At 33.4% G+C, this 22448-nt stretch overlaps 2 protein-coding genes and 1 long non-coding RNA gene across 3 annotated transcripts in view; 1 reads left to right on the top strand and 2 right to left on the bottom strand.

The window, feature by feature from the left end:
- Positions 1–22448, bottom strand: part of LOC135117921 (uncharacterized) — a 343287-nt gene that overhangs the window by 49083 nt on the left and 271756 nt on the right. The gene's annotated exons all lie outside the window — the stretch shown is intronic.
- Positions 1–22448, top strand: part of LOC110372169 (uncharacterized) — a 168357-nt gene that overhangs the window by 58622 nt on the left and 87287 nt on the right. The gene's annotated exons all lie outside the window — the stretch shown is intronic.
- Positions 1–22448, bottom strand: part of LOC110372148 (parapinopsin) — a 101841-nt gene that overhangs the window by 8700 nt on the left and 70693 nt on the right. Inside the window, exons 4-5 of the mRNA XM_021328710.3 lie at positions 4752–4947; positions 2953–3085 (exon numbers count right to left, since the gene is read on the bottom strand). Coding sequence (XP_021184385.3) covers positions 2953–3085; positions 4752–4947 — 329 coding nt within the window. The remainder of the gene's footprint in view (positions 1–2952; positions 3086–4751; positions 4948–22448) is intronic.

Raw genomic sequence — 22448 nt, 5'->3', positions numbered from 1 at the left:
AAAAAGAAAAGTGGTAGGTTTGATTAAATACGTTTTTATCTCGGTACGTACACTGTGAACAAACCTTAACCGTTCATATCTGTTACGTCACAGAAAAAAGTAATCGATATGATAACCGATATGAATAAATTGCTTGTGTCTAATCTAAAAAAATCTCTTTTTCAATGCTAATTTTTACTTTATACGAAACTTGTATAGTACAGTGATAGTGTCAATATACATTTATTCTAAGCTGAGTTATAAAACAGTAAAAGTACTTACCGATACTTTAAAATTCTCACAGTAATAAGTAACTTTTAATTGTCGAATAATCACTGCACCACAATATTTCGTGCTTGTTGCGCTTAACAAAATTACCGAACATTTTTGATTCGTCGATTCTTTTGACAGTTCAATTGCTAATGTTTTAGGTAAAATAATTTTGATAACTACTACAAAAATATTAAAATTACTAATGTAACAGACAGGAATAACAGAAATGAAGTGAAATCAAGACTTGCTTTAATTAATTATTCCTGAATTCTGCGTGTTATATTTCATGATAATTTTAGCAAATTCCTTCAGGTTCCACAATGCTCTGCTAAGAAATCAATTATTTGTCAGTTAAAATACTAATATTGAATAATAAAATGTTTTCTAAATGTCGCGCCAAGAATGTGGACACGCATTGCTTATATGAAAACAAATGTTCTACGTTGTAGTTTTCTTTTAAAATTAATCATTCATTGAGGATTATGGGGCGTTATTTTATTTTTTCATAATGCTGAAATAAATGTTTATTCTGTTTTAAGAGTAATTAGCTAGTAGCTATTCTTTAAAAAAGAATAACTCTGTTGGACGTTTTAATATACAATTTTTTTGAATATGGCCCAGTAATATAAGTTTTGAATAAAAAAGCAACTGAAATAATTATATTAATCCTTAATTCATAATTTAACTAGTTTTTTAAGTCAGTGTACTTACTTGACGTTCAAATTCAAGTATTTAGCAGGTACAAAATTATCTTAATGAATTAGTCTGACTAATGATATTCAGAAATTCTTTTCGACTGAAGTAAATAAATAAGCTTCGTGTAACGTAAAAAAATATCTTACAGCCTCCATTGATAAAAAATGAGATACCTCAATGTTGTTTTGGTAAAAATAGCTCTATTTTGATATGAATGAACGCAGACAGGAAGCAATTTTTCATTGATATTATTTTTCGAGAACGATTCTTTTTGATTCTGATACGATATATCAAATGTAGGTCAGAGTACTCTTATGGTGATTATGTCTACCTACCTATATTATTTTTTATGAATGATGTCTTAGATAAATAAACAAACCACCGTAATATTTTGTATGTTACGACTTATAAGTGTGTCAATTCAATCAAGTATATTGAAATGAAGGAACTTGAATAGGATTTTTTTTCTTTCTGAAATAACTTAGTGAATGAATTCCTTCTGGTAATATCATAAGCGGGTTGACTTACCTAGACTTGATATAAGCTTCCCTATTCAAAATGTTTACAACATAAAAATACGATATTTTATCATGTCGATGAAAAATGTTGGTGCTAAAAAACATCTGTGGTTGTCGGTACAAAGAGACATTTTAAAATGCTAATTGTTTTTACATAAATAAGTGTACATATTACGAGAATGTTTTTTTTGTTTTCAATCCGTTTTGAATAATAAATCTGCTTAAATCATAACTGGTTTTGTGGGAAATACCGTGAGTCCATAGCAACAAGATTTCAATTTTAATAAATGAGTTTTCAATTTTAAATAATATTTTGTAATGTGAACGGCGTATGCTCTTTTATGGAAACTGAAAAAGTTTTTTTTCCTTTTTCTGTGTAATGTTTATGTTGTAATGAATGAGATTTGTATTGAAAAGAAAAGCATATAAGCTACATTTGTGCATCAAGCATCAATCATAAGTTGCATTATTAAGTTTTAAGGTAATTTCCTGCACTCTAACCTCGTGATGTACATATACAGCTATATGGAACTGTGTAAGTAGAAAAATAAATAAATTGTTTTAATAAATGTAGCTACTTCATCCTTCAATGCCATCCAGTAAACAAACAATATTAACTACCCAGATTTAAATAAATAACAACAAAAAAAAAAATTACAATGCAAGGCACTTAAATACATTCCACAAAACATTTTAGGTCTTAATTCAAACGTTTTCTTTGAGAAAGGATTCGTTATTACCCGGGCAAGGATTGTCTAAATTGCCCGGAGATTTTATGCTAATGACCGGCTGAACAACAAACAATTAAGCACTTGTACACATTAATCTTTATTTGACATTGAGGTTTTATTTCGTTTTTGTAAAATGTTTCTGAACTCCTATAAAACTTTTTGTATAAATATTGAAAATGAAAATATTTTGCATCGACTAAGACGGTTGTCGATGAAATAAATATTTGTCGTCGTCTTTGCTTCATGTTTTATTTTTCAGTATAGCAAACAGTTTTAATCCGATTACTTATATTATGTTTCAGTTTATGTACTTATCCATCCTTATTTTATTATTCGCAACGTTTAAAATTTTTTTGAGAACATCATGTAAGTTTAAGCAAATTATAATTAACAATCCGATTCAAAATGGCGAAGCCTACACGGGTTGCGGGATTGTTCGAAAGAGTGCACAAAGACCTTCACAAGGAACATGGTGGGTTTTAGTTAGAAAGAGTCCGATATTCTCACAAGCTGTACACAAATTGGGAGGGCTCATTGCATCATTTCTCACGAAAAAATGGCCGTTCAAAATATTACTCCTGCGAGTCTGTGGTCATTGTTACAAAATTCCTATAAATCCGATGATGCAACCGACCCCACGAATCAACTTACCCTTACACTACATATCTTTGTTACAAAATTCCTATAAATCCGTTGATACAACCGACCCTACGATACAACTTACCCTTACTTAACTACAAAAAAAATCAACTCACCCTCTTCAAAGTCCTGATGATATTAACGTAGCTGAAGGTGATGACAGCTAGAGGCACTATCTGCCCCATCGCGAACAGGAACATTATGTATGTCAGTGTGTTCATGGACTGCTCGTGCCAGTTCACCGAACAACTGTGGGGAAAGTATCAAGGTTTATTAAATCACGTAAATCAGCCCATTTAAGAGATCAGAGATCTGATATCCGTTTGTCTTGAGTAAACGTATTGAAATATATACAAAATGCATTGCCGAACTGCACTGTAAAGGCACACTAGTGAATTTTCTGCACGGCAACAAGGAATTTAACAATTAGCAATTATCGGTACAATAGATGAGGCTTAAAATAGAACAAGAAGTGAAACAAAAGAGTGAAAAAATCCGCTGGTGTGAAAGCGCTTTCAATAGTGATTTAGGTTATTGTTTTTATTTTATTACTGACATATGGCCAACTTCTTCTATGTACTTTTAAAACTGAATTTCAATTGTGTATCTAAAAAAGTAAACATTTAATATTTTCTAATCACACCGGCTATAGAATACCTCAGCTTAACAGCCTTGAACTCAACATAAAATTAAAATAATTAAAATGTATACCAACCATCTTGGCTTCAAAATGGAAACCTAAGTACGTAGGTACGTTCGGAATCTAAATTCGTAAAATTCTGCGTGAAGGCACGGTACAGGCATTTGGTACATTTGGTACATTTCTAAGACTTAATAGGGTTCAGGAATATTCATGTTTCACGTGCCAGCCTGTTCGCGACCTTTGAATTCCTTTGCCTTTGGAACTTAATGCTCAAGATATTGTATTCGCAGTAATTTATTTATGATGTTACGTACTGAAGGTATTTGAAGGATTGTGATGTTATTTTTATGCCAATTAATAAATAAATAAAATAAATAAATGGCTTTAAAGGATGTTGTACCCTGGGCCAGTACAAGGTTATTGATTGATATTTTTTTGATTAATCGTAATTAAATGCCGGCCAGTGACTTTTTTGAACTTTAATTTCGTAACTTGACTATAGTAAGGCTGTACTTATAAAAATTACGTAAAAGCTATTTTCCAAGATAAAATATGATTCCATAAAAAATGGCGAAACAAAGATGGATGGATCCTTTTATCATTGAGTTATAGATAGATAGATATATTTATAGTTTTAACTTTATCATTACTTTGTAAAGGAAACTCTTAAGACGACAAATTGTAAGACAGAATTTAATTTAGGTAGTATTTTTGCCAGTACAATTTCAATTAAGTTGTGTTCCGTAACTAAGTAGGTACTAAAAGACCAAACTTTCGAAAGTTAATTGAAAGTTTTAATGTAAAATTAAATTAATATTATATTTCTTTACCTTCGTTTACTGCTAGGTGATTACGGCAAAAACTAAAATTTTAAGCAATATATATTTCCATCGTGAATCGAAAGTCATTTTTCAAACAAAACTACCGATAAATATTACTACGTTTACTCAAGGCAGACAAGAATTTCGCAAAGTCAAATGTTTGTAATTTTCTACATTATATAAGTTTTTTTATTCAAGTTTAAAATGATATTTACATTCATACCTATATACATTACAAATTAAAACTACATACATATTTACGTCATCTCAATGATATAATGTATAGTATATTCTTAAAGAAATATGAGCAACTCGCGGCAACTCTCGGTTTGCGAAGGCGTTTTACCACGCTCTACCCATGCTAAAGATTATCCTTGTACTGATTATTATTTATCGCGTAAACTCGTGATGAAATCAGCTAGTATGAGAGCGCTGTAAAAGACAAACATACCTTATATTAGCAGCTTCATTGACGTAATGCCCCCATCCCATCAGGGGCGGAGTGGTAAGCGCCAACGAGTACGTCCAAATGAACACTATAGACATTATAGCACCTTTAGAACTCAGATGCCTCGAATTGAGAGGCCTAGTCACCATCATATACCTCTCGAAAGATATTACTGTTAACGTAGTTATTGAAGTTATTCCTGTAACAATAGAAATCGTGGTTATAGGGAGACAATAGGCTTAATAAAGATTTTGTAGTCTAAAATTATCGGTATTGTTGGCCAAATAATGGCTGGACTGATTGATTGGGCTGAGGTTACATTTAATACTAGCAGTCCCGGTTAGCCTTGGGGCGTGTAGATACCCAACATTTCATAAGGAAAATCCTCATTAATCCCTTAAATCTTATTATTTACCTAAGTTTAATAACAATGTTTTTTGTAAACATACACTTACTATAAACACACTCATTAATAAATATCTGGGATGAAAACCACATGATAATATTTCAGATATAGGTATTTAAATTGCATCTTAATTTCAGTCGTAAGAATAATACATTGTTGTTTGATTTTATAAATGAGTAATTAAGTTTGAAAAACAAAGATTAATCGGTATTGTTTTGGCAAATAGTTGGCCGTTCACGGTCACATTTATAATGGGAACAAATAATTTTGGCAAACATTTGACTCTTTATTAGCAAATCTAAATAATGAATAACTGCACAAAACAAAATGCCGGAGCCATTAGTAGAGTTTAACATGAAATATCGCGGCCTTGATCTACATAGCTGTAGTTGACGTTCAAAGTTTATAGCTCCAACACGCAGTTATGATCCAACTCCTGGTTATGTTAACGATGCTCGTATAGAGATTGCACTGCGAAACTTATAACTTTCGCAAAAAATATATGAATAAATAATGAAAAAATAATGAAAAACCATATTTTATTTATTATTTGCATAGGTCATGCGAGTTGAATAGGTGCTGATATCAATAGCAATGTTGAGAAAAAAACAAAACGCCCAAAATTTTGTAACAGCTAAGGCATAATCTGGATAAAAATAATAGGTAACTTTAAGACTGCTTCTTTGGATGACTGATTGGTGAAATATATCCTAAAAGCGACCACTAGAAGATCACCTTTGATCTGAAGAAAACTGTGTGGAAAGCGGTCCATCCGTTTGAGAGTTAAGGTGCCGATAGATAGACAGATAGATAGATATATAAATAATTTGCTTTGCTTTTAGTGTAAACAAGGAAAATGTACCCATAATGTACCAATGTACCAATGTACCAATAGTTTTTTTTAATACAGATTAAGTAACGTTCATTTGATAAATAAGGCTGAACTCGTACCATAAATCAAGAAGGTTCCTGACATTTTCCTCGAACTCCTTGAATTAATAATAACTACCTGAAACCCCTGAAACCGCGTATCATTTTGTATCTGTCAAAGAAAAACAGAAAAGAACGGATTTTATTACAAATCCCGGTGGAATTAATTTATTCTACTTCATGTTTTGAGAATATGATTTTGATCTTGAGGGAAGTAATTTTAATTATTACTTTACAGTAACAAGATGTTACTTGAGATTTTAATTTGATGTTTCTAGTGAACGTTTAATTAAAACCCTTTTAAAAGAATCATATTCGGAATTTTATTTGTGAAAAATAGTAATAATATAAGCTTTTTTTTTAAACATTTTCAGCCTTACTACAAGAACTTAAAAATCTGTTGATCACTGGTCTAAAAAAACGGTGTCTGCATAACGGACCTTATTTCAACGTCATAATTTGTAATTTTTTAGACAAATGTTCAACAGACGTTTAAAAGGTTTGTGGCACGAAGGTACCTTTCACGGAATTCTCACATATGTTCTTAGTAGTACTAAATTGTAGGTATTATATAGGTTGTAGTATACTAAATTGAGATAAAATTACCATCGAGATTTGGTCTTCCGTAGAATTCAATCTGACAGCTTATTTAGAAGCAAAAATATGAGTTCATTTGTATTATATTTTAAGAAATAAGCTTTTTGTAATGTTTGCAAAAAAAATTGTCTTCAGAATTTTATATTACTTTGATCCAAAAATAAAAAAATTAAGCGATAGTCGGAACAAAATAATTACTGTCTTATAAGTAATCCCTCTTTGAAGTCAGTTAATGAAGTTAGTTGCTAGAAAAAAATATATTTACTGTATTGTGTCATCTCCTTTATTGATGAAATATCTACAAAGAATGCTACAAAGTCTTCCAAATTGAATTTTTGTGCCATGTTCACAAAACCTTCTAAAATAAGTTGTTTCAGCGTCACAATAGATTTATCGTCGGGAGACCTATTATCAAGACACCTGTAATATAAAAATGGAAGGTAGACGGACAATGAAGCTGAGGAATTACTTTAGCACTAAGTAACATTGCGATGCCACGTTCTAGAAATATTGCAAGAAATAGCATTTTTCTCTTTCTCAAGTTATCATTTAAGTAGAGCAATTTATATTTGCTACTATCAAGAAACACGAGAATTTATACAGTTTTAAATACATTTTCTACAACTCCTTTAAGTTCTTGATTCATAAAAATATTCAGAGACGTCGAAAACACCCATTGGTCCCACGTTGGGTGCCAAAATATTTTCCGATCGATCCAGAATAATTTGATAGTCTGTACATTATCGCCGATATTATCTTTTCACGCAGCGAGCAATGGGCCGGCAAGATATATTGATATGACATAGTTTGGGGTTAAGAGTTATCGGACTTTTTCACTGAAAATATTCACGGGTTGGGCTTTGCCAAAACACTATTTTTATTCAAGCAAAACCTCTTGTGAAAACTTAGAGAAAAACATTGAAAACTGGTTTTCAGTCTTTTACGTACGTGACTTAAATTAAATAAGTCTGATTAAGTCTGATCTTTATGAGTTCAAAATCATACCTCATGGGCTATCTATCAGAACACGAGGTTATTAAGTCCCATATATTTGGAATGCAAACGTGGGGCCGGAGCCAATACGCCGAAGAACTTTTGAAAGAAATCTTGCTTTTATTATGATGAAAAATAGTTATTAGTTACACACACCCAAAGTATCAATAATAATTCCTAAGCGATTCGACGTAATCTTAGTTACTTGCAAGATCAAAGTTAGTATTGTTATACATCGTAAGACACAATCTCTTCGGAGCCTAGCCGAGTATGTTAGTAGCACAGAAGCACTCACTATTCCCTCACGCTGTTACGAAAAGCTAGTACAATACCTGTGACTCACTCAGTGATTTCACGATTTTGTCTCTGAAGTGCAAACGTCTACCTAACATCACGTCTAAAATTCTTTGCAGTCTATCCACCTTTAAGTTTGCATAAATTAAAAGTCATTGCCATTTTTTTCATTGTTGGTGGGAAATCAGTAAACAAACCCTTTCGCTGTAGGTGCAGCCGGACGAAGTGTCTGATTTTTACGGACTAAAACTGACTATTTCGGTCATTCTTTTGAACGAGCTATTAAGCACAGGTTTAGTACTTAACAACGTTGAAATAATCAAAACTGTGTATGTAGAGACTCGGTTTGATTGTTACAATTAATCGTTATAATGATTATAATAATCATTTGTATACTTAGTATAATGGGCTAAGGCTAAATGTGTTAGGTAAGCCTAACACATTTAATATTACGTCTATACTTTATAAAACATTACTTTTTAAAGTGCAAAAAGTCTTTCGAACCCTACATGCAGATCGATAAAACTGCAAGGTTGAGTTGCAGTGACGTGCATGGATTAGATCACTATCAAAGTTAGGCATCATACATAGATGCATTTGAACCATATGCTTGGTTCTAAGTTAGCTATAAAGTATAAGGGCCTTACTACAAAAACTTTAAACCCTGTTTTACACTTGTCTAATAAAATTTTGGCTGCAAAATGAACCATATGTCAACGTCATAATTTGTCATTTTTTTAGACAAGGCATAAACAGACGTTTAAAAGTTTTTGTGGTAAGACGGTAAAAGTTTTTATCCAAGTTAAAATTTTTTAGTCAAAATTAAGTTTTGCCATTCAAGGCGGAAATGCTGCCAGCCTGGGCGTGCTCCCTGTAGGCAGCTATAAGGAGTTTTTTCATTAAAAGAATAAATCTTACATTAATAATATGTATGATAGTTTCCTAAAAAATGAAATAAATCTTAGGTACAACGAAAAAAACTTTGACAAAATAATAAAAATAAAATAATAAATAATTATTAAAAATAATGTTTACAAAAAAGAACACTAATCCAACAGAAAGTTTTCCTGTTACAAGGATGATACAATTAATGTGCTTACAAATATACTAGAACTAGAATATGAATAACGATAGATTCGGAAAATGCATTATTTGATAGTGGACCGCCTGAACTAGGTTTAATTTAAACCTGTGTTTCAGGTCATCACTTACAATCCAGACAGTAGTAATAAGCATTGAACCACAAACTCCTTCAACCACAGTCATTTGTCTACCTCTAAAATATTTCACAGGCAACTAATTCCTTTCCGGCCATTCTTGACATCGACTTAAACATTTTGAACTACCTTCTTCAACGCAACGCCCAATTGGAGAAAGAGCTTTTAACTTCAGATGCTTTTGAATCAAAATAATTCAGGATACTTAAACAAAAACAGGTGATTTTCAACCTTAAGTTAAGAGCAGTAATGTTGAAAATATCCTGTGTCAAGTATCAAGTTTTGAAGTGAAATGATTTCAGAGTAATTGTTTGGAATACGTAAGTCTGTGTTTAAGCTTTCAATTAGCGGAAATGTATTCACGAATCATATTGAAAATGTCACATTAATTAATCATGATATTAAGTCAATTGTTTTAAATTACGGTACACTTTTAGTACTGTCTATATTATGAAATATCGAGTTCTCTTTGCATATGTTTGATATCTTCAAATTATATAAAAAATAGCTCCCGCCCGCGGCTTCGCCCGCGTAGAGTTCGGTTATATCGCGTTTCCAAGAGAATTCTTAAAATCAGTTCAGTGGCTTATACGTGAAAGCGTAACAGACAGACAGAGTTGCTTTCGCATTTATAATATTAGTAGGGATATTCAATTTTTTTTTTCAAACTGTCAAATTATTCTTCAACTTCAGTACCTAAATAAATACTAGAAAGTTTATGTTACCGCACTAAGCAAATTATAGTGCAATTTAGTAAATGTATTGGTATTGGTATTGCTTCAAATAATGTTGGTAACGCAACATGTGTCCCGTGAGACGGCTAGGCACTTTCACTTTATGGACACTTAAAACAATTTACTTTTGATATCCATTCGTGACATGTAATCCTCGCCTAGAGTATAATTTAGATTATTTTTTACCCGATTGTCCAGAAGGGTTTTATATTTAGCAAAATCGAAGGCAAATTAATGTATAGTCGAATAGAAACTTTCTCTTTTCAAAATTCGGTTAAACATTTTGATGATTCTGTTCAAGTTCAATTCCTTGTCACGCAAGCGCCAATGTGACTTTTTTACGTTATAACTACCTATAGTTCCAATGACTGATTAAAGGCATAGGGAAAAAGGCCTATTTCCTGCAGTGGCACAGTAAAAAAAGGTGATTCAAGGTAAAACGACAATCTTTCAGAATACGACAACTGTGATAACGAGGAAAAAATCCAGTTTTCAAACTAGACTAAACTCCAGTTAGGACAGACTTTTTTATCGCACTGAATACTGAAGGGAAATTCAACATGTCAGAGTTCTAACATTCGTACGTTCTAACTATTAAAGCACTCGTTCTGAGTTAATAGACAGGAAAATTCGGAGTTAGAACTCGTTCAGCAGTAGTTTAAAAAGTAATTCTAGTGATCGTCACGGCTTGAAAGTTGTTCATGTAATAAAAACACGGTCATCTGTCGAAATATAGTTATAGTAAGTTCAACTCAGTCGTGCGCGCGGCCTTATGTGTGGGTAACCCTTGTACATATACAGTGACTTTGTGTGCGTGACAAGAGGTACAGTCGAGTACAATACAGTTATTTAGGGGTTGTATACGGCTGTTTAAAGAAAAACAGTTATTACGTAATTTAATGTTTATTTATAATGATTATGAATCGCTAGTTGAAAAATCAAATGATGAATTTCTGGATTCGCTACTCTCCAAGGTGAATTACAAATTCTGACTCCATGTCAAAATGTCTATAGTACTCTTCTTTTTTCTTTTGTAGGTACATGTCGACAAGTATTCACATCCCTTCATCAATTTGACTTAAACGTTCATTTATGAGTTTCATTATTTCCGTCTTATTTTGGTCGACATTATGCGAAGCAATATAATTTTTTAAAATTCCCCACACGTTTTGTTTACATTATTATACTAGATTGTACCTCTTTTTACATTCTTAGTCCACACTTTTATTTATTGTCCGCGTACCCCGAGCTAGAAAATATGTAAGGAGTAAGTACCTATTTAATTCTTAGATACTGTCAATGTCAATTTGAAAAGACGTATGAGAAAATAATGAAAAACTATATTTAATAATAAAATGCTTTGAATATTGTTTCATTTTTTTAAACGCTTTACCTGACTCCTTAATAATTTCTTCGTGAAGAACTAGACATTTTCGTAAACGACTGTACCCATAACAAAAAGCGATAAGAACACGTCATCCTCGGACGACGTCACTGTCACACGAATGAAAGTAGTATATTTACAAGCCGACGCACACATAGGGCCGCGCGCAAATCTGAGTTGAACTATCTATACTAAGTTTCCAACTGCGGTTTTACCTGCGTCCTAACGGGACCTACTTTCCTTACCCAATAAACTATAGTCTATGATACTCCTAAATAAAATAGCTTTCTACTGGTACACTAATTTTGAAAATCCGTTCACTAGATCCAGAGATTATCCCCACAATGTCTCAAACTTTACCTCTTCACAATAACCTTCATAGAGGCAGCCTATGACTTTGGGCTGTCATTCTTCAGACGTCAGCCAAGATTGACGTACGCTCTCTGCCAAAGGATCACAAAAAACCAAATAACGCATTATCAAAAAGATAGTGTTAAGAATGTTTCGAATAAATCCAAGTTCGTTGAAATAACAACACAAATGAAGTGTTTCTCGCACTCCAGTACTGATACGTTCATGAGCGGTGGAACGTGTTCTTGCAAGTTACGTTTCCTCATGATAATTGTGAATACCAGTGACTTGATCACCGAACTGTCCACTCCAACGGACTCCATCGACCATGCATTGCTGGCTCCAGTGGCTTTATTTACTATCTACATCATGATGGGGACCTACATCCTCGCTGCGTTGAACGATAGTTATGCTTCCTGGTTTTTCCAAGTGTATTCTTTAGTGTTTTGCATTATATTAGAGGCTGCGTTGTGCATAGCTGTGTTTAGAGAAGTGAGTAAGACCCGCGCGTCTACTGACACGATGTTGAATGGTATACTGCCAATGATAATGATGCTGATTTTGGGAGCTGATCTTGTAGTCGTGGTATTTTCTGGTCGGACCCCACTGAGGCCGCTACCGCCGGAGCCCGCTTCTACTGCTTCAATAGCAACATCCCGTCCAGCCCTTGACTTTTAATGTACATTTTTTAATTTTCATTATTAATGTACAGGTTTTTTTTTGTAAAAGTATATTTTATTTTTAATATGTTTTGTTTTTTTCTTCGGTGACTAGGCTTATAAAATGGATCAAACTGGCATCAATTTGGTAATTTATCAGTTTTATCTGTCTCATTTTGAACATGCTTAACTTCTACTCAACTGCAGTGCTCGAGACTACTTAGTTATTCATTATCGACGAGACAGTAGTCATTGTAAATGAAAATATATAAATTCCATTATATTTTAGGATAATGAGAATACTTAAACTCGCGTAATCTCCCCTCAAATATTGTGAATTCGTAGTCGAAAATTCTACCGGACGAGGGCCAAAATCAAATAGCACGTTTGTGGTAGGTCCTTGTTAAATGCGTTGAAAATTTTGCTTGGAATGGCAGACCAAACGTTCTAGTTACGAATTCGGTTAAATATGGTTGAAGTTACGTCAAGTGTACAGTTATACAGGAAATTGGTCAAAGAACTAATATTTTTATGTGATTTTGCCGAAGTAGCATTGTAATTGGTAACCAGAATTGGTACATGTTGGTACATATTTGCCAAAGTAGCATTGGTGGAAAATATGATACGATACAAAAGGTCGAGGACGAAAGGTCCTGTAGGTCCCTGAAAAACATTTTTATTTAGATTTAAAGCGACCGTATTCAAGAAACGAGTTATTTATACTTTATGCACTGTTCTCTGCTTAAGATTCACTAATACCTTCTTCTTCTTTCTCCTGCCCTGTTCCCAATTTTAATTTTTCTTAGGTCTTCCTCTTCCTCTCCATCCATCTACATTCATAACTTAGCACACACTTTGTTGCATGCGTATCATCCCTCCTCATTACATACCCATATCACGACAATCTTCGATTTACTAATACCTATTGATATAAATGAAAAACCTAATATTTTATCCAGTATTTACACCTAGAAACATCTATTCACGTTAGCCATTGCAGCAAGCATGCAGTCGACATCCGTTGCTACAAGCCCGGGTTAACAATTGACCTCTATTGGTTAAGTGGCCGCGGGGGACTGAATGGGACAAATATGGTACCTTTATATATAGTAGGACCAATGCACTAAAAACATCTCATGTTGCACATCTTGCATACCAATGAGGGTTTTTGAAATTTTTTCTGCCACCGGGTGGCGCCACGTATGCGTCTGGTCCAAACAGCTGTCAAATAGTATGGAATTGTAGGTGCCGAACTTATTGTTTATTGAAATTCTGTTATATTGGAAGTGTTATTGATTTTATTATGGACTACGGTCAGAATAAGGTTTCCGAACTAAAAATTGAGCTAAGAGAGAAGGTGCAAAAGTCACTGGTACTAAGGAAAAGCTTGTTGAAAAATTTGTTAATACAATATGATTTAGTTTTTTTTATTTACTCAACCGCAATAGTAAAACAATACTGCAGTGCTTTAATTATAAAATAAAAAAAAAAACACTAAAATCGTTCACTATTCATAGTAAAGATAAGCACTTTGACAGTTATTGGACCTGACGACTTGGTGCTGCCACCTCGTGGATTGCCATTTTAGAAAACCCTCATTGAGTACTTATTGTACTCAATTGAATGTATTACATATGGAATTCTAATAAAAGTGAAAGGTGAGATGAGAAGATCATTACTGCCTTTTCTAAGTAAGTTTTGCTCGGCTTAATCAGCGTAGGTTGTAATTCTTACATAGAGCTACTGTCTATTCGCAAATCAGTTACGTGAGAAAGATCACATGACATTGTTATAAAGTTGGTGCCAAAATGCACACACCAAACGTAATATTTTGATTCATATGCAAGTGTTTTTGTAAATGGATTTTTAAATTGCAAGAAACAATTCATAGCAGCTAAGGGACATATATTTATTCGACTATTATATTGGTAAGTATAACTAATATTCTTCTATAGAATTACTTACTAGATATTTTTCTAGAGATCTTATCAAAATAAGCCTCATAGTAACACAGGACTGACAAAATACATCGACTGTTCTGTATTGTAATAGATATCGGACAAGACGGCTCGTTACCTCTATTTGTTACATTTATATATTTTTTTAGTTTCTTAGAAAAAGGTCTATATAGATCTAATAGTTTGTTGCTGGCTATATTATGAACTGGATGTGTCTCGTGGTTTCGCTTGTCTGTTACTGTGCCCTTTTTTGTTTTCTATACTTACTAATATTTTTTGTCTATTTGTTTGTTTTTACCTTCAGAGTGTCAGAACTTGCAGAATCGATTTGAAAAATCTTTCGCTGTTAGAAGAACCCTGTTTCTGAGTATCATAGACTTTATTCTTATCCCGGTACGGGTTTTTGTTACCAAATTAGGAACGCGGGTGAAAACGCAGGAAAACTGCGATCACGTATACTTATAGATAAGCTTTTTTAGATTATGGTTTGTTTTTAATTGGTGTCACTTAATCTAACATACGTAAATTGGAAAAGAATATTGGTAACACGTTTACGTATTTAAAACATACACTTTGTTTTCATTACATATAAATTCCCTTTAACATATTCCCTTTCATATAATATTTATTTTCATAATTATACGATTTTCCTTAACTGCTGTACCAATTAATTTTTGCTATACCAACCATTTTGTAGCCTCATTAAATTGAATTTATTTAAATAGCCTCTAATAATTAATGTAATATTCTCTGTGTAAAAGGGTTTAAATAACATACGTACCATTTGGGTATCATATTATTTAATTTTAATGTGTTTTCTATTCACTTGATATAATATTATTTTATAGCCGTTGTAATGGTAGTTATTTTGTTGCTAGTAGTTAACTGTTAAATCCTAACAGTAGGTTATGTTAACCCTAAAGTCCCCAGTTAGCAATAGAATAGAGTACCAAATTCAAAACTATATTATGTAGTCTGGCCTTGTTTCGGAGGGCACGATAAACTGTAGGTCCCAGATGCCATTTGAACATCTTTGCCAGTCGTTATGGGGAGTCAGAAGCCAGTAATTTTGACAACTAGACTTACCGAGAGGTATTGGATTGAGGAGGTCTACTAGGCGGTCAGTCCTTCGAAAACACTGGTACTCAACTGCATCCAGTAAGACTGGAAGCCAACCCCAACTTAGTTGAAAAAAGCTAGGCAGATTTCGACTATGTAGGTTTTATATATAAAAAAAGCATATTTGATTCTGGCATCAATTTCTTACGATATCTAATATTAAATGTATAAGAAGGGATATCCAAATGAAACGTAGGTACACAAAAATCGGATATATCTGAATAATTGATTATTTACGTAGGTTATGAGAAAGGTATTACATTTTATCATTTTGTTCAAATTTGATGTGAACATGCTATTTTCAAGATAATATCTTTTAGAAACGGGAATGTATCTTAATGCTGTTTAGAATTATTTTGATTTCAATTAAAATCTTGACTAACTTTATATCTACAGCTAAAAACTTTGCTTTAACGGACTAATATAAGGAACTTTTAGTGTTAGATATGATACTTTCATATGTGGGTGATGTGAGAGCGAAAGAAATCAAGTGAGGTCACCAAAAATGATGATGAGCAAAGAAATGTTTACATGTTAAAATAACGTCCCTTTCTGGCAGTCGCACAGTGTGAGAATCTCGCAATCTAGGGGGATTTAATTCCAAATCGAATTAATTAAAATATACAAGTTAAAAAATAATATTTCTTGGTTTACAAATAAATAAAAACACTTAAATAGTGAGAGAAAATAAAGTTTTATTTGAAAAAATGCGATATGAATAAATTTTGTTATTTTAGTCACTATTTCCACTTTCGGCCTCATTTACGGTGGGTACAGAAAGCAATTTTAGGACATCAGGATCAGGTTTTCTCTTCATTATAAGTCTCAAGCTGGATATGAAGGGGTCTGATGATATGAGAAGTCTGTTAAGTAGGTCGGTATTGGTGACTATTCGTGTCGTGTTTCTAGTGAAGAATTCCCTGTATCTTCGGGTATCTTTATTTCTAGCCTCTTGTGCCTCCTCTGATAACTAGCCAATCGGCAAAATACACGAAGCTATGACATCCCGGACATTAAATAAGACTTTGTGCACACTAACTGGCATGTTATACCATGAGTGTTCCCTAAGATACAAGTTTCTGGTTTCTTCTGTGTAACTATTGAAGGAATCCAAATCGACTGTAAAACCCGACCCGAGAGTATGATATGAAACCTCGTTATTAATTCTAAATTTACCCCAGTAATATCAGCACTACCATCATGCTTAATGCTTCATCGGCCGACACAGTTACTTGAACGCTATCGCTAAGAATTTTTTTCGTACGCTTTTCATGATAGAACCTCTCTTAGGTGAACTCATAGAAAGTTCTTTTACGATAGCTGCAGAGTTCCTTTTACCAGCTTTCGAAGGTTACATTCATGTGCAATCGCTATTTCTTCAGGGCTAGTAGACGATATTAGATTCTGAACTTTGCGTTTTTTGGTTTTATCGCAACATTCTACAAAAATTTTATGTGGTCTTCCTTGTGAGTGGCCAGATGTAGATGGTATTTCATTTAAAACATTATCTGGTTATTTAATGCATTCATTCAACCAAGTAACATTCTTGTTTAAAAAGCGTTCGCGATGTCTAACGCTTGCTGTCCATTTTTCGTTAAGTTTGTTACAGAACTTTCTTTAAAAAAAACTCAATTTCATTAACAGCACCTTCCGAAACCTGTACTTGAGGGTAATTACCTATTATAAATGCAAAAATTGCATTAATTCGCTCCTCTTTCGCATTTGAGGTCCAAATATGAAAAATTTGTTTTTTTGTAATTTCGGCGGTCATTCTGAAAACCGAAAAAAAATGTTTGACGGTCGCACAAAATCGCAAGTTTTGTAAATTGTTCTCAAAAGTTAAGATTCTAAGCTATAAACTGAAACAATAGAAACACCGGGATATTGAGAGCATTTTTTTCTATACGCCTTTTATTTTGCATATCATCTCTAAAAAATGCTTAATTTAACTGTGCTTTTAAATGATGTCATTAGATCAATGTTTAACTATTACTTAGATAAAATACACAATAACTTACCTTGAAAGATGTACAGAATGCAATAATAAACAAATAAATAAGACTATACGTTAATTTGATCAGTAATCTCAAGTGAAGATGACACCTTAATTTTGTTGTTCGTGTTGTAAAGTTGCAACGATTATTGTCTTACCACTTTAACATTTTTTTATAATTTTTTTAACCTACCTACAAGAATTTCTAATATGTAGCTATGACAAATGGGGTCTTAGGTATAAATAGGATATAACTATATTATATATTATTAGAATTTATATTTTGATTTAAATCCCCCTAGATTGCGAGATTCCTTCACTGTGAGTCGGGTAAAAAGAAAGGACTAAGTTTATTGATAGGATGGAAACTAGCGAAGTTATCATTTTTTTGACATGATATTTCCTATCATTCGGATCAGTTTAAGACCATCTTTCACTCCCAGGGCCCAGCAGGGCTAAGGCCTGCCGGAGCTACAGGATGGTTCGAAAGAGTTACCCCGGCCCTGGTACATTAAAGGCCTACGACGGAACACGACGGTTTTTAGTCAGTCTGACACTTCCTTATCGCTGCTAACCACAGCGGGAGGGGAGGGGGCATTTGATGATTTTAAGCGTCGTTAAAAAGGACCATTTATCACTTAAAGTAGAAAGTTATTATATGACGATGTAACATAAGCATGTGTTAATGTACTCCTATAATATATGTTAGTCAAAACTTGGCACATAAATTATATCAGCATATGTTAGTAACAGTCTAACAGTTGTGAAAGTATGCGACACACAATGTTTACAGATGTACCTAGTGTTTATAATGTCTCAAGATTTAGAAAAAAACATTGCTTGTGAATTGTACTAAAGGGTACTTTATTATATGTTAATATATTTTAGTTTTTTTTTCAGTAATAAGTATAGATTTAATAAAACTAAACTAGGTAATAACGATAAATACTGCAAACCTCTCCTACCTCTTTATGCTGTGCCCTACCGGGTCCATATTGTTTCTAATATATTATTTTAACTTTATAAAAACACCACCTGTATTACATATGGAACGCAAATAAAGAATTGAATTGAATTGAATTATTTTTGTAAAGTATATGACAAACGTGATGATATCGTTTGTTTGGTCAAACGTACCATTGAATCTAGTGTATACTTTTATATGATTATGTACTTGTAGGAATATTACAGTGCAGATTTACCTGAAACGAATATAGATCTTGGTATAAATAGAATACCTAATGTTGAAAACGGTCATCTGGTGTCAGATACACACAAAAAAAAGCGTTATTTATTATTTCCAGTCAGTTTCACGCCCTAGGCCCTAGGTAAATATGACTTGAATCAGATTTTTTATCACTAAAAGCCCTGAAATCCTTAACAAACAGGGACAATCTAAAAGCTTTATTGTGAAGGTAAACACCAAACAACTGTAAAAGCTAGACATTCCGAAATTATTTATTACCGAAAAACAACAAATAAGTAGGTAACTCTTTCTTAATAAATAGCTAGTCCCGCATTTCCGTTTGTATCTCGAAGGAACTACTGCCACTACCTGGGTAAAAGTAGCCTATTTCTCCTTTCTCGGGCTATTTGTCTTTTACATTATTTATTAATCGGTTTAGCAGTTTTGGTGCAAAATCGAGACAAATAGTTACCTAACAGAGAGTAGAGTTACTTAACATTAATAAGGATTATTTTATTTGTTTATCCGAAAATGTACCTTTAAGTTCTGATCGTAGCCTGTATATTTGTATAAGTATATGACCTGTAGATGGTCGGATAATATTATCTGACTACTGGATATCCAACTACCGTAGGTCTGGGATCGCAACTATGAATGCTGTTTACCGTCCTTGGATCAATTACCGAGCTGGTCCTGAGAGAGATATGGTCTTTAATTACTACTAAAACTTAAACATGTGTCGAACACTTGTCCAAAAAAAGTGTGGCTGCAAAATGGACCTTATTCCAACGTCATAATCTGACATTTTTTTAGACAAGTGTTAAACTGACGTTCAAAAGTTTTTGTGGTACGACGGATAGGGTCTAACTAAAATATAGCTGAAGCTATTGACAGACCTTAAGGCTTCACACATTACAACAACAACCTTTTTCATTCTGTAACTCACATCAACGTATTGTAAGCCGTAGTTTTCTCAATGGCACGTCAATCGATCACTGTCTGTCACCTCTATGCCTCCATTAAGGGACTTGTTCAGTGACTGAAGTACCATTGAGTGACACCCGTGATTTAGCTGAAGGTTAAACTAATAGTGTGTGTAAACAGAACAACAATAATAGTGGGATTCTAGAAGAATAGTAATGTTGGGAGTAAATGCGTAGGTAACATATATGTAGATGCAATTTTTGAGTGAAGCTAAGTTTAAACATGTTTAAACCTTAGTGGTTTTTTGTTGCTAATTATAATTGGTAATCCTGTATTCTTTTGTGTATATGGTAAAAAAAAGAAGATCAAACTTGTTGCCTTTAATGTCCTACGAAGTTCGTAGGATTTCCAGACTTTGATTCCAGACAGTGAAAAAACTAAATTGACGATGGAATGTTTAGATTAAAAATCGTAGTGCCGCAACCAGTCAGTAGTATATTAATCGAACTACTACATCATTTAGAACATTGCAACAGCAATTCCCATCAATCGTTAAGGGTGATCAATTTTCCGGGAGCATTGAATTGTAACCCTTTAGTACCCTTAACACAAATAGGGTCACACTGTGTTCTCATTAAGTTGGTACTAATGGCATTTGTAAGGGTTTCCTGGTATAGTGAATACCTTAACACCTTAGGACATGGGTCTAAGCTTTACGGCCCATTACAATTAGTTATTGTGGGTTGTAGTTGGTGAAATGCCGTGTACTAAATAGTGAACAGCCTATATAATGTATTGTGTTTCGGAGGGCACGTTAAACTGCAGATCCCGGGTGTCATTGAACATCTTCAGCAGTCGTTACGGGTAGTCAGAAACCAGTTAGTCTGACACCAGTCTAACCTAGGGATATCAAGGTGCCCGGGTAACGGGTTGATGAGGTCAGATAGGCAGTCGATCCTTGTAAAACACTGGTACTCATCTGGATCTGGTTAGACTGGAAGCCACCCTTACATAGTTAGAAAAAGGATAGGCAGACGATGATTTTATCGTTGGACGATTTTTCCATGTATCAGAATTAGCCAACTGTATCGAATTTTACTAAATCTTCAGACCTATATTGTTATCAAATTTGAATGCACTAAAATCGCAGAACAATTACTTTTACACAAAACTGCTTCGTAAACAGTGTTCTAGCTGAAAGAAAACATTTTTCAGACATTGTTTTTGAAGTCTGTAGCATTTTTTGCAAAACAAAATTGACATACAAACTCCGCGAGCACAAGAACGCATATTATTTATTTTCATTACATTGTGTCTGAAATTGCATCGTTTATTATTTATTTTTTCGCGAGTGCAAACTGTTATTTATTTGGCTGAAACTACGTGAAACTCGCATCCTAATTAAGTCGTACATCGTTTCAGTGTAATTACAACTTGCTTTCATTTTGTGAATTTAATGGCATAAAATAAGCAATGAAGCTTCTTGTTTTATAGTTCGTCGCACTTTTTTTTTTAGGCAATTCATTATCCTCCGAGCCTTTTTCAGAACTATGTTGCGGTCGGCTTCCAGTCTAACCGGATGTAGCTGAGTACCAGTGCTTTACAAGGAGCGACTGGCCTAACTGACCCCCTCAACCCAGTTACCCGGGCAACCCAATACCTCTTGGTTAGACTGGTGTCAGACTTACTGGCTTCTGACTACCCGTAACGACTGCCAAGGAAGGATGTTCAATGACAGCCTCAAAAAATAGGTAATTGTATTGTGCAATTTAATTATTATGTATATGAATTCTTGGCGATGTGTGCCAAAATATCTGGTACTAATTGAGTCGTTCAGTGGATAAATAAGCATAATAGGACATACTATTTTATCTTAATAAAAGGAGACTTATAATTTTGATTACCATAGGTAATAAGCATAAATGTCTTTTCCAGGGAACAGTTAGTTAAAAACATTATGTTTTTCCTTTTTCAGCAGAGAGAGATTAGTTAAAGAACATTAACATTCGTATAAAAACCAGTACCTTTTCTAAAGGAAGTTAGAATATTCGCCACGCCGTGATTTATAGAAAAACCCCCCATAAAATATGGGTGCTTATCGGCAGCTTAATATTGAAAACTTAAGTGAGAAGGGGAGACATAATAGCCTAATATTTTATACTCAGTTCCACTGGTATTTGTCACCGGTATGCGGAAGAATATAGGTATTTCATGAATGCGGTTAGTTATTAATGTACCTTCAAAAAGTTGTGGAAGTTATATTAGTGTTATCTTGTAATAGATTGTCTTTTTTGTTTCTCAACTAGCACGAACATCGAGTACAATAAATTAAATTTTTTTGTACATAACTAAAATAAAATAAGATTATTCAAAAAATTACCTAAAACTAACCTTTAGCCTGACAAATAATGTGCTAAAATAGATTCAGCTAAACTTGAGATTATTGCGTACAAACAGACAATTAAAACTGAGAACCTCTTTTTTTTTCCTGTAATTAGACGAAATTCTAAAAACTAGTTTCATTTTAAACAAATCTCTGTCTGTTTGAACGGTGGCGGTCAACTGACACCAACTCTTGGATAATATTGATTATCTGTCGCATTTAAGTAGACTGGAAACAGGAAAATTCCACTTACACTACATTTTTTAGAAGTGTTGAGTTGATAAAAAAACAAAAGGCAATATTTTCAACAACAAAAAAAAACATGTATTTTAAATAGTAATATTCAAGATTATGAAAACTTCATTATTTCCGAGAAGGTAATCTGATCTTTTACTACCTGAAAGTTTAAATAAATATAGTCTACTGATCCGATCTCTGTCATTAACGTGCCATTCAGTTTCAAATCGCAGTCCTCACCTTGACACCCATCGCTTCGCGTCGCCTCGCCTCGCTTCGCTGGAAAAGCGCCTTTACTTGCAAACTGTTAGTGAAATTCATGTTATAGAGTATCC

Source organism: Helicoverpa armigera, chromosome 16, assembly GCF_030705265.1.
Source record: "Helicoverpa armigera isolate CAAS_96S chromosome 16, ASM3070526v1, whole genome shotgun sequence".
In the NCBI taxonomy this organism is placed as follows: Eukaryota; Metazoa; Arthropoda; class Insecta; order Lepidoptera; family Noctuidae; genus Helicoverpa; species Helicoverpa armigera.
Note: the sequence above shows the minus strand (reverse complement) of the source record. Positions and strands in the feature narration are given on the sequence as shown.